The sequence below is a fragment of the Mobula birostris genome, chromosome 26, assembly GCF_030028105.1.
Source record: "Mobula birostris isolate sMobBir1 chromosome 26, sMobBir1.hap1, whole genome shotgun sequence".
Lineage (NCBI taxonomy): Eukaryota > Metazoa > Chordata > Chondrichthyes > Myliobatiformes > Myliobatidae > Mobula > Mobula birostris.
This window is the reverse complement of record NC_092395.1, coordinates 28,330,071-28,343,288: the sequence shown is the minus strand read 5'-3', so window position 1 is coordinate 28,343,288 and position 13,218 is coordinate 28,330,071. Positions and strand designations below refer to the sequence as shown.

At 45.9% G+C, this 13,218-nt stretch overlaps 1 protein-coding gene across 1 annotated transcript in view; it reads right to left on the bottom strand.

Moving 5' to 3' along the window:
- The window catches only part of LOC140188117 (arrestin domain-containing protein 3-like), a 36,752-nt gene extending 25,111 nt beyond the window's left edge, over window positions 1-11,641 (bottom strand). The window contains exon 1 of the mRNA XM_072244078.1: window positions 11,142-11,641. Within this exon, the coding sequence (XP_072100179.1) occupies window positions 11,142-11,400 (259 nt within the window). The 5' untranslated portion in view covers window positions 11,401-11,641. The remainder of the gene's footprint in view (window positions 1-11,141) is intronic.
- Between the last annotated feature and the right edge of the window lie 1,577 nt (window positions 11,642-13,218).

Below are 13,218 nucleotides of genomic sequence, written 5' to 3'. Positions count from 1 at the left end.
AGAGACTCCTGGATGGATACATGGAGCTTGGAAAAATGGAGGGCTATAGGTAAGCCTTGGTAGTTCTAAAGTAAGGACATGTTCAGCATAGCTTTGTGGACCGAAGGACCTGTATTGTGCTGTAGGTTTTCTGTGTTTCTATGTTCTATGACATCTTGCAACCTGCTTTTCAATCGTTTCCTGGCACTGCCACACCCTGTGTCTCTAGCCCAGGTTTCTTTACATCCCAGGTGCTCTTGATCAACCCAATTTTTAATCACTACCTCAGTCTCCGGAATTTCTTCGCTAAAACCCACACGGTACCTCTTCCATCTCCACCTGGGAGATCCCACCTCTGAGATGCTAATTATAGCCAAATTCCTAGGCTTATCGTCACGTATCTAGGTGCCTTCTGGTAATGCCTATAAAAGTCTTTGTGGTACTCTGCTCTACAGAAAAGAGTTTTGATTAAATAATGGAGTCTAGAATGAGGGTTTAGTCACGTACAAAGTCTGAAACCGAATAGGACGTTACTTTAATGCTCTAAAAATAGACCAACTGATGTCGTCACCTCATGCACACCCACGCGTCCTTCATTATAAAATTACTCACACTTTAAGTGTATTTTAAATAATATTTCTGTCGTCCCTTTAACCACTTCATGTCAATTATGTCTCGAAATGGTAAAAGGGATGATAGAAATACGGTTGGTTGAATGAAATTTATTTTTTGCTTTGGTGAAATTTTTCTCTCTTTTCTTGAAAGCTGGAGAAAAATCTGTTTTTCGAGGCCTTACTGATTTTAAAATATCTTGAAAAAAAACTTTTAATTTACTGTAGCAATTCTGCGGATTTGCAACAAATGTCTTTAATCATTTCCCCCTCAAGCCGGAACGCTCAGGTGTGCAATAGACAGTCACCGTGGCAACTGCTGCTGCTTTTTTTAAACTCCAGTTTTTGAAGCGCATTTGATTGGCCACTTCTCTTCCGGGTATGGCACCCTATAGACGCACACAGCGGAAATCACCGATAACAAGTACTACTCTTTTAAAATGAGACATATGCATGTGTTTATTATACACGGAATAAAGACTGAATGCATCTTTGGCGGAGGACAATTGGACCAAGTTTCTGTTGGATAATTTGCAAAAAGGAAGAGTAAATATCGTGTGGTCTTACATGTGTTCTGAATTTGCAGACTTGTTCTCAGAAACAGGAATCTAGAATAGGGAACATAATCTCTGAAAACATCGCAGCTACTCCGCGCTTGTTTTGGCTGTTTAAAGGAATGGTTATCTTGCAGAAACCGCATCGAAACCAGCTGGCATTGTCAGCATCGTAATAATCTGTACTGAACACACTGCCGATATTTTCGTAGTGACGTCCTTAAAAATGTCCTGTCCCCGCCCCATGTCACGTCTCGGTGTTGACACAGCACATTCTCATGGGGGAGGGGAGGGGATGGGATCCTTCATTTTTAAATGGGCCTGCGGGTGTCTAAAAATGTATCGTTTCGCCCTCTGCCTGTTGTATTTTAAGGTTCACCCAGTTCCTACATCACCCTCTCTCTCCCTCCCCCGTGTCCCATATTTTCCTGATCAGGTTCTTCACTGGGATCATCCATGGCTCTAACTGGGGGAGAGGGGGCGCGAACTGTGAGACAACTAACACTCAAGTGATCCGCGACGACATCCAGGTATCATCCAGATGTAGCAGTGGTGTCGATGCGTCACGCCGAAACTTGCATCAGCACTTCCAAGGAACAGTGACCATCACCAACGTAAAGATTTGTTGAAGCGCCTGATCCTAATTAAATCCCACACCGAGCCACGCAAGGAACTGAGGCGAGAGACAGATTGCGGGTTGGGAGCACAGGCAGCAGAAAGCATGGGAAATGGAAACGGGCAGAAGGATGCGTGCGGCATGGTAGCGTAATGCTTTCACAGCGCCAGTGACCCGGGTTCAGACCTGCCGCGGTCTGTAAGGAGTTTGTACGTCCTCCCCGTGACAACGTGGGCTTCCTCCAGGGGCTTCCAAAGGCGCAAGGGTCAGTAGGTTAATTGGTCACTCCAGCGGCATTGGCCGCAAATACCTGTTACCGGGCTGTATCTCCAAATAAAACGGGAAGGCAGGACAATGAGAAGACTGGGGAAATTACAGCAATTGTGTGGTGGCCTTAGTCAGACCCCACTTGGAATGCTGTGTTCAGTTCTGGTCACCTCGCTATAGGAAGGATGTGGAAACCACAGAGAGAGTGCAGAGGAGACTTACAAGGATGTTGCCTGGATTGGGGGATATGCCTTATGAGAATAGGTTGCGTGAAATTGGCCTTTTCTCCTTGGAGTGACAGAGGATCAGAGGTGACCTGATAGAGGTGCATAAGATGATGAGAGACATTGATCACGTGGATAGCTGGAGACTTTTTCCCAGGGCTGAAATAGCTAACACGAGGGGACGTAGTTTTAAGGTGCTTGGAAATGGTCACTGAGAGGATGTCAGGGGTAAGTTTTTCACACAGAGTGGTGGGTGCGTGGAATGGGCTGCCAGCGACGGTGGTGGAGGTGGATACAAAAGGGTCTTTTAAGAGACTCAGATAGGTACATGGAGCTTAGAAAAATAGAGGGCTATGCAGTAGTGAAATTCTAGGCAGTCTCTAGAGTAGGTTACATGGTCGGCACAATGTTGTGGGCTGAAGGGCCTGTAATGTGCTGTAGGTTTCCATGTTCTATGTTCTATAGGGGCAGATAGACAGACACATTTTAAAATGGTGACAGAAGCTGCCATTAAGATGCCTTAGGAGCCAGCAGAGGTGTCAAACCACAGAACGATGAGTCAATGGACTTAGTACGGATATGAGCAGCAATGTCAGGTGAGCTCAGCTTTACGGAATGGACAACAGACGTCGTGAGGAGCGATGACATAGTCTGATTCAGCTGTAACGATGATTTGTAGAAGCCATGTTGGGAGGAAAATGTGGGGATCTTGGCAAAACAACATTTTCGACATCTGAAGGCCAATTATGAAGCAATTTGGTTTGTAAACAACTTTGTTTAACCAAGGGGAGGTGCCAGAGATGAATGGATTCAACAGCCAGGGAACAGAGTGTACAATGGGGAAGAATGGAGGGTGACCTCTTCTGATAATAAATTGGTGGAATTTTCTGCTGCTGCAATGTTGGCTGGTGGACAAGCAGTCTTGTCATTAAGAGAGAGTGTCCAGCCATGAGCCGTGAGCAGAGTGAGCTCAGACCATGTGGGCTAGGAGCTGCCAGTCAATGGGAACCTCGGCGGTGGCAGGAACAGAGCAGGGTAGCGGGGGAAAGCAACTCCAGTGGTACGTGACATTTTACTGCTCTACCACGCCCGTGTTTATGAATTCTAGAGCTTGGCCTCTGGACAAACTGTGTGTATTCTATGCACTGTCACGGAGTATCGTAGCATAACAGCACAGATAAAGGCCCTTCAGCCCATCCTGTCCATGCTGAGCTATTATTCTGCCTGGCCCCATTGACCCACACCTGGCACATAGCCCTTCACACCACTCACATCTATGTACTTACCCGAATTTCTCTTCAGGTGTTGAAATCACCACCCTCTGAGTGAACAAGTCCCCCTGAAATGTCACCTTTCACCCTTAACCAATGACCTCTAATTCTAGTTTCACCCAAACCCAGAGGAAAAGGCCTGCTTGCATTTACCCTATCTATACCCTTCATATCGCATTACCCCTAATAATGTTTCACAGAGACAGGAATGAGACAAACAAGAGAAACTCTGCAGATGCTGGAACTCCAAGTAGCACACACAAAATGCTGGAGGAACTCAGCAGGACAGGCAGCATCGATGGGAAAAAGTACAGTCGACGTTTCGGGCCGAGATCCTTCGGCAGGAATGAGACAGTGGCCTTCAGGTCCTTGCCAAGCTTACAGTTATGGTTCTGATCTCCGAGTTGTATCTTCTCAAGAGAAGGATGTAAAGCTTTTTTTTTAAAATAAATGAGACTGGCAAGGAAAAAGTGCACTGAGGGACAAAAAAAAACATTATTCATGATCACCCCTGCTCAAAAATCCAGCAAAAATAGTCTGAACATTTTTTTCTCCCTTTATGAAAATATTATTCTATGATCCTTCAGATGAACAGTACATTGGCATGATTGTTTCATTAACTTTCAAACAAATATTAAATTTGTTAGTTCGCTGGAAATAATCCCACAGCCATTGTTTTGAAAAGATTAGAGATCCCCTGAACCAATACGTATTTCTCAGCTAGCATGACGAAAGTTTATTATCTGGCAATTATTATCACCTGATTATATAACTAACTCTTTAATTATAGAAAGGGGAAGGGATTCAAATTTCTGGGGCATTGGAATCAGTTCTGGAGGAGGTGGGACCGGAACAAACAGGACGGTCTGCACCTGGGCTGGGCTAGAACCAATGTCCTAGGGGGAGCGTTTGCTACTGTTGTTCAGGAGGATTTAAACTAATGTGGCAAGGGGGTGGGAACAAGTGCAGAGAGATAGAGGGGTGTAAAATGAAGGTAGAAGCAAAAAGTAGTTGGATGAAAAGTAAAAGTGGCAGGCCGGCAAATCCAGGGCATAAGTCAAAAAGGGCCACTTTTCTACATAATTGTATAAGGGCTAAGAGTGTAATAAAAACAAGCCTGAAGGCTTTGTGTGTCAATGCAAGGAGCATTCGTAACAAGGTGGATGAATTAAAAGTGCAGATAGTTATTAATGAATATGATATAGTTGGGATCACAGAGACATGGCTCCAGGGTGACCAACATTCAGGGATATTTAATATTCAGGAGGGATAGACATGAAAGAAAAGGAGGTGGGGTGGCGTTGCTGGTTAGAGAGGAGATTAACGCAATAGAAAGGAAGGACATTAGCCTGGAGGACGTGGAATCGATATGGGTAGAGCTGCATAACACTAAGGGGCAGAAAACGCTGGTGGGAGTTGTGTACAGGCCACCTAACAGTAGTAGTGAGGTTGGGGATGGCAATAAACAGGAAATTAGAAATGTGTGCAATAAAGGAACAGCAGTTATAATGGGTGACTTCAATCCACATATAGATTGGGTGAACCAAATTGGTAAAGGTGCTGAGGAAGAGGATTTCTTGGAATGTATGCAGGATCGTTTTCTGAACCAACATGTCAAGGAACCAACTAGAGAGCAGGCCATTCTAGACTGGGTATTGAGCAATGAGGAAGGGTTAATTAGCAATCTTGTCGTGCGAGGCCCCTTGGGTAAGAGTGACCATAATACGGTGGAATTCTTCATTAAGATGGAGTGTGACATAGTTAATTCAGAAACAAAGGTTCTGAACTTAAAGAAGGGTAACTTTGAAGGTATGAGACGTGAATTAGCTAAGATAAACTGGGAAATGATACTTAAAGGGTTGATGGTGGATATGCAATGGCAAGCATTTAAAGATCGCACGGATGAACTACAACAATTGTTCATCCCAGTTTGGCAAAAGAATAAACCCGGGAAGGTAGTGCAGCCGTGGCTGTCAAGGGAAATTAGGGATAGTATCAATTCCAAAGAAGAAACATACAAATTAGCCAGAAAAAGCAGCTCACCTGAGGACTGGGAGAAATTCAGAGTCCAGCAGAGGAGGACAAAGGGCTTAATTAGGAAAGGGAAAAAAGATTATGAGAGAAGGCTGGTAGGGAACATAAAAACTGACTGTAAAAGCTTTTATAGATATGTGAAAAGAAAAAGATTGGTTAAGACAAATGTAGATCCCTTACAGTCAGAAACAGGTGAATTGATCATAGGGAACAAGGACATGGCAGACCAATTGAATAACTACTTTGGTTCTGTCTTCACTAAGGAGGACATAAATAATCTTCTGGAAATAGTAGGGGACCGAGGGTCTAGTGAGATGGAGGAACTGAGGGAAATATATGTTAGTAGGGAAGTGGTGTTAGGTAAATTGAAGGGATTAAAGGCAGATAAATCCCCAGGGCCAGATGGTCTGCATCCCAGAGTGCTTAAGGAAGTAGCCCAAGAAATAATGGATGCATTAGTGATAAATTTTCAAAATTCTTTAGATTCTGGATTAGTTCCTGAGGATTGGAGGGTGGCTAATGTAACCCCGCTTTTTAAAAAAGGAGTGAGAGAGAAACCAGGGAATTATAGACCGGTTAGCCTGACATCGGTGGTGGGGAAAATGCTAGAGTCAGTTATCAAAGATGCGATAACAGCACATTTGGAAAGTGGTGAAATCATCGGACAAAGTCAGCATGGATTTGTGAAAGGAAAATCATGTCTGACGAATCTCATAGAATTTTTTGAGGATGTAACTAGTAGAGTGGATAGGGGAGAACCAGTGGATGTAGTATATTTGGATTTTCAAAAGGCTTTTGACAAGGTCCCACACAGGAGATTAGTGTGCAAACTTAAAGCACACGGTATTGGGGGTATGGTATTGATGTGGATAGAGAATTGGTTGGCAGACAGGAAGCAAAGAGCGGGAATAAACAGGACCTTTTCAGAATGGCAGGCAGTGACTAGTGGGGTACTGCAAGGCTCAATGCTGGGACCCCAGTTGTTTACAATATATATTAATGACATAGACGAGGGAATTAAGTGCAGCATCTCCAAGTTTGCAGATGACACGAAGCTGGGCGGCAGTGTTAACTGTGAGGAGGATACTAAGAGGATGCAGGGTGACTTGGATAGGTTAGGTGAGTGGGCAAATTCATGGCAGATGCGATTTAATGTGGATAAATGTGAAGTTATCCATTTTGGTGGCAAGAACAGGAAAACAGATTATTATCTGAATGGTGGCCGATTAGGAAAAGGGGAGGTGCAACGAGACCTGGGTGTCATTATACACCAGTCATTGAAAGTGGGCATGCAGGTACAGCAGGCGGTGAAAAAGGCGAATGGTATGCTGGCATTCATAGCAAGAGGATTCGAGTACAGGAGCAGGGAGGTACTACTGCAGTTGTACAAGGCCTTGATGAGACCACACCTGGAGTATTGTGTGCAGTTTTGGTCCCCTAATCTGAGGAAAGACATTCTGGCCATAGAGGGAGTACAAAGAAGGTTCACCAGATTGATTCCTGGGATGGCAGGACTTTCATATGATGAAAGACTGGATCGACTAGGCTTATACTCACTGGTATTTAGAAGATTGAGGGGGGGATCTTATTGAAATGTATAAAATTCTAAAGGGATTGGACAGGCTAGATGCAAGAAGATTGTTCCTGATGTCGGGGAAGTCCAGAACGAAGGGTCACAGTTTGAGGATAAAGGGGAAGTCTTTTAGGACCAAGATGTGGAAAAACTTCTTCACACAGAGAGTGGTGAATCTGTGGAATTCTCTGCCACAAGAAACAGTTGAGGCCAGTTCATTGGCCATATTTAAGAGGGAGTTAGATATGGCCCTTGTGGCTAAAGGGATCGGGGGTATGGAGAAAAGGCAGGTACGGGGTTCTGAGTTGGATGATCAGCCATGATCATACTGAATGACGGTGCAGGCTTGAAGGGCCGAATGGCCTACTCCTGCACCTATTTTCTATGTTTCTATTATTGTGGGATCTTACTGTGTGCAGCTTTGCTGCCCCATTTCAACAATGTCTGCACATCTGAAGTGCTCACTTGCAGACAACATACTGTTGGGAATCCTGATGCCAAGGGAGATATTCATTGTGAATTCTTTACCCAAAGCCTCCTATGGCCAACAGCCATCAAAATCCTGACTCTCAATGAGAGATCTACATAACCACATTGAGATCAAGATGTTATGTGCTAGAAATTTCACTTTTGTGGATCAAATTCACCACGAGCGTCCGAGCACAAGCCAGATACTGATGCAGTGCTCCCGTCAGCCAGCCTTATGATCAGGTGTCGTGAATGGCTTTCTATCCGTGTTCATGTTTCCATAGGCTCCAGGCACCATCCAGCAGGTGGCAATAGAGAACAAACCAGGAGACTGTCTCCCTCCTGCCTTACCCTAGGCTCTCAGGGACAGATAAACGCACAGGCACGGATGGAGTCTGAACCCGTTGCTCTGGTGTCTGAGATAAAACAGTAGTGCATCATTTCTACATTCCATGTAATCTAAACCAGTGGCGGCAGGCAAAGGAAGGTGAACCAAAGAGCTGCTGGCTCTGCAGGGGCTGGTCTGCCCTGGGGATGCCAGCATAGTGCAACGAGAAAAGGTTTTTATTCAGCAACTCCGAGTTACTGATCTAATTTCAGCTCTCTTACAGGCACTCATTGTCATCCGATTTCTGAACAGTCCATGAATACTATCTCATTGTTCCATTCTTTTGCAACCTTTATTTTTAATGTAATTTACAATAATCCTGTCTTTGAACTGGACTGCTGTCCACAAAGCAACAAATTTCATGTCATTAAAGTCAGTGATAAGCTATCTGGTTCTGATTCAGTATGGAAATGGGCAGGTATTCAAGAGAAAATTATTTGCAGGACTATAGGGGAAGTGCACAGGGATGGGATATATGTACATAGAGCATTAATGGGTCAAGTAGCTTTCTGGGATTAATTTCATAACTTTGTGGAACAAGTCCCGGGCAAAAAGTTATTGGAGAGGTTATTAATTTACAAATGGAACATTAGGAAGATCTGTTGAGTTCCGAGCATTCACATGAGATGAAGGAAGCTTCCCGATGATCAGGGGCTGGGTTGAGTGCCTGACGTGGCAGGATTGTACAGGCCAAGTGATTAGGTGCAGCCCACAGGGGGTCTGTCCGAGCAGAACTGGTGACGCAGGGCGCAGGTCGGACTAGATCTCACCGATCCACACTCCACAGTCAGCAGCAGCATCCACCGGGACCACATTTCAGGACCGTGAAGTTGAGGTGCACGGCATTTCCCAGATTCCAAGCCCTTGCTTCACAGCCTGGTGCCAATACTGCACCTACCCTTCGTGCCCCTCAGATTGTGCAGCAAAGACACGTCTGCACCCCAACACTCTGCCCAGGGCGTTTCTATCATCTTGCATTGTTGAGCTCCTTTAGTGTAGAAAACAGCTCCAGGAGCTCAGGGGAGGAACAAATGGAAGGGAAGGAGAAGATAACTTGATTTGATAAAAGTAATCTCCATCAAAGTGAGAGGATATCCATGGTGTGGATTTAATTTGAAATAACTCTCAGGATTTGATTCATCTTAAGCCACTACAGGGGCCGTAATTATTCTTATCTGAGATGTCCTGAAGTTGTGAAACTAAATACTAATTTGGCTATGTCTCCATTAGGCTGCAGAAGAGAGTACATCTCCTGTGGTGAGCGGCATCAGCAAACCAGGAGATGCTTTATCAGCAGCCTCTGTTGTTTAGTTTTCAGTGTTTTCTGCAACTCCAGGACAGCCCAATGCACTTTGCAATCAACTGAACTGTAATCATGGTCGTGATGTAGGAACTACCACAGCTAACTCCTGCACAGCCAGCATCCACGGATGCTTACTTGGGGTGGGGAGGGGGGGGTAATCATTGGCTGTGAGACTTGTTCTTACACGTGTAATGGCCATATCCACCAGAGGAGAGTTGTCTAATCTCTCACTCAAGGGAGGTACCCCAACATTTCAGCATGTCTCAGGAGTGCTGGGTAACACATTAAAGCCTGCTGCCCCACCACTTCCCAGTGACTCAGAGCTGGCCTGACTTGACCTCAGGTGCTGTCTGTACAGAGTCTCCATTCTCTCCGTGACTGGGCGGGTTTCCCAGGTGCCTTGGTTTCCTCCCACATACCAAACAATTGCAAGCTAATCAGCCCACTGTAAGAATTATCCCAAATAAGCGAGGGGCAAAAATAATCCAAGGGGAAACTGAATAAAGTGACAGGGATTTAGGGAAATAAGGAGTGAAAATGGGACTGATGAGAGCTGTCATAGACCCAATGGGCTGGATGGCCTCCTTTGCATCATCATAAGTAAGTCAAGGGTTACAAACTTCCTCGGGACTGCACAGAGAGAACCAGTCTGGATTTAGGTGATATCTCAGTAGTGGGAGTTGCCCAGCACCTTCAAAGGCAAGAGGCGAGAGTGCTACCCCACATCACAGCCGACACTAGATGCCATTGTAAATCCAGAATTCCCGTGGGTGGGGTATGCTGACAACGCAGCTTCTTCCTGGATACCGAGATCAGAGCTCTCACTCCTAACACTGAAAATGAATCTGCAGTGCCGGGGAGAGGTTCCGTACTGTGGTCCAGTTGGCACCCAGCCTTGACGAACTGGATGGCTGCATACAGAGAAGAGGCCGCTGGCTACACAGGACTCATCTCAAAGGGGGCGCCAGAGCGAATCATGCTACGAAAGAGAAAGTTAAACTATTTTCAGGCATTCTTTCAACAAGTGTGAAAAGTTTGTCGCTCTCAATGTAACTACGCATACCTCTGTGCTCGTCAACAGTGTGAGGGCGCTTACCTGCCAGGATAGAGCAGACAGCACTTCGTATAGTCAGGGTAGTTAGAGGCAGGAATTCATGTGTGCTTTGTAACGCCCCCAAAACAGCAGATGTGCACAGTTGTTTAAAGGGAACTGTCTGTCGTACATACACTGGGCACTTTTTTTCTGTCAGACACAGTGAAGCTGAAAAGGAACTGTATCATCACAATAAATCGCATTGGTGGTGTCGGTTGTGCGATAAACACTAGCTGCAGGAGATGGGAGAGGCGCAAGGCCAGAGAAACGCCCCGAGCAGTGTGTTCGGGTGCAGACGTGTCTTTGCACACAGTGCATTCGCCGGCCTTGTTGTTACCAGCTGTCAATATAGGGAATGTCAGGAGCAAGATTCAGCACTAGAACAAACAAACTTCGCGTTTTTAAAAAATGTTTTAAGAAAACCGACTTATCAACGAAGGTAACAGATTTAGTGAAGGACCCTGCGACGGCATTGTTAGTATGATTACAGTTTTCATTAAACACAACAGCCCAGGGAGACGCCGATTGTTTCCTGGTTGATTGCCTACCTCGTCAAATTCAAAGTGCATGCGTTAGGATAAATAGCCCAACTCCCGGATGCACTCAGATTAAGTGGCCCCGGCATCCATATACCACACAGGGCACACCTGGTCACTCAATATAGTCACGACACAAGGAGATTCTCTCTCTGACACACAGGCATCGTTCACGACCAGTTGTCCCCCCGGACCCCCGTACCCAGAGCGTGAATCGGGCTCACCTCGAATTGCGTGCAGCCTCTTCTTGAAGTAGGTTTCGTACGAGCTGTAATCGGAGTAAACAGTGTTCATGCCAATACTCCGGCTCTCCAGCCAGTGTACCGCAGCTATCCCCTTTGCACAGACCAGGAGCGAGCGAACCCGGACCGTAGCGCGGAGGTCGAGGATCACTCGGCCAGAAACGGGCTGACCCCTGGTGTACACCGCGTCCTCCATCCTGTCTGTGACCAGCAGGAACCTTCTGATCTTTCCCACTTTCATGTTTACTTAAAAAATGAGGAAATTAGCCCAAATTTCAGGCCAGGGCCGCCTGTTGTTTTATCTCCTGCTTTCTCTGGGGCCAGACTCTTTACAACGGCGACTTCACGCCAAATATTCTTCGATGAAGTGCCAACAGTGTTGTATTGTGATCAAATAACCCCCAAATCTCCCCGTCTCTCGCTGAAATATCTCTAATTCCTGCCTTGCCCTAAACGCCGTCAGAGCTTGTTTCTGTATGAAACTAGCGAATTACTAGTGCAATCAGACACATTCGACCAATAGGGACAAGGAGGAGGAGCCTCGTTCCTCCACCAATCAGAGAGATAATACTGCAAAAAAATGCTCTTGTTATTTTTTAAAGCCATATCACTTCTTCCCACCAAGCTCCATCCATTGGGTGTGTGGGCAACTGTTTCTTTCCTCACAGATGCTGCCCGACCCGCTGAGTTTTTCCAGCATTTTACTCAAGATCTACAGCTCTCTGCAGCAAGGAGCAGATCAGCGGATCGAGCAGCACCTGTGGAGGCAAAGGAAAAGTTTTGGGCTGAGATCCTGCATCCGGACCGGAAGTGCAGAGGGAAGATAGATGGCATAAAGTGATGAGAGAAAGGGGTGAGATAGGAGCTAGTGGATAATGGCCAGAAGCCATGTTGGTTTAGGGAGGGGGTGGCAATATTCCTTCTATTTTTTTACAGCTGCCTGAAGAAACCAGTGCTCTGAGCAGAATATATTTACACGGCCTGAAAACTGCATGGCACATTATATGTAAAAGGTTTAGCTGCGTGGCAACAAAGGCTACGTGCGTGGGAGTATTTCCGTTGCTGCGCGGCCAGGCACCTGCATAGTTTAGAGGGAACAGTGGGGGGAGGGGTGAAGGAAAGTTCTGCCACACAGGCTAGGGGTATGGGGGTGTGATACCATCTGACCACACTGTGGTAGTGGAGAAGGTTGAGGACAGAGAGGTTGCGGGAATTGAAGGGAAACTGAAATGACATATAACCGGAAGCTCAAGTAGTGGATAGCTCAGATGTGCCACAAAATGGTTGTATACATTTCAGCTCGCTGATGTAGGCATGATATCACTTATCGTCTTTCAGTCTCTGTCTCCAAACTCACCCTTCTCAGCACCCCCCCCCCCCCCCGGCTCTGTCTGCCCACCAGGCCTAGATAGAGTGGATGTGGGAAGGATGTTTCTGATGGGGGGGGCAGGGCTAGGATCAGAGGGTTTCAGAACAGAGCTGAGGAGGCATTTCTCTCGCCAGAGAGTGGTGAATCCATGGAATTCATTGCCACAGACCTGTGGAGGCCAAGTCATTGCACATATTTCAATTGGAGCTTGATAGATTCTTTGTCAGTAAGGGTGTTAATACTTATGGGGAGAAAACAGGAAAATGGGGTTAAGAAGGAAAATAAATCAGCTATGATTGAATGACAGAGCAGACTTGATGGGCCAAATGGCCTAATTCTGCTCCTATGTCTTATGGTCTTTTAATTTTCAATGTCACCTGATTCTACCTCTTAAATATTATGCTAGGGTGCTGTTCTGGGGTTTCAGTTCAGCATTCAGCACTATTGTCCCACAGACCTAGGAGAACAAACTCCTATTCCTTGGTCTTATCACACCATTATTCAACCGGGTGTTGGGCTTCCTATCCAACAGACATCAGATAGTCAGGATGCACATCCGCTCTTCCCTCCCCGTCATTCTCAACACAGATGCCCCCCAGGTCTGCGTGCTGAGCCCACTGCTGTACACTCTGCTCACATGTGACTTCACGGCCAAACACCCGAGTAATTTCCTTGTCAGGTTCACTGATG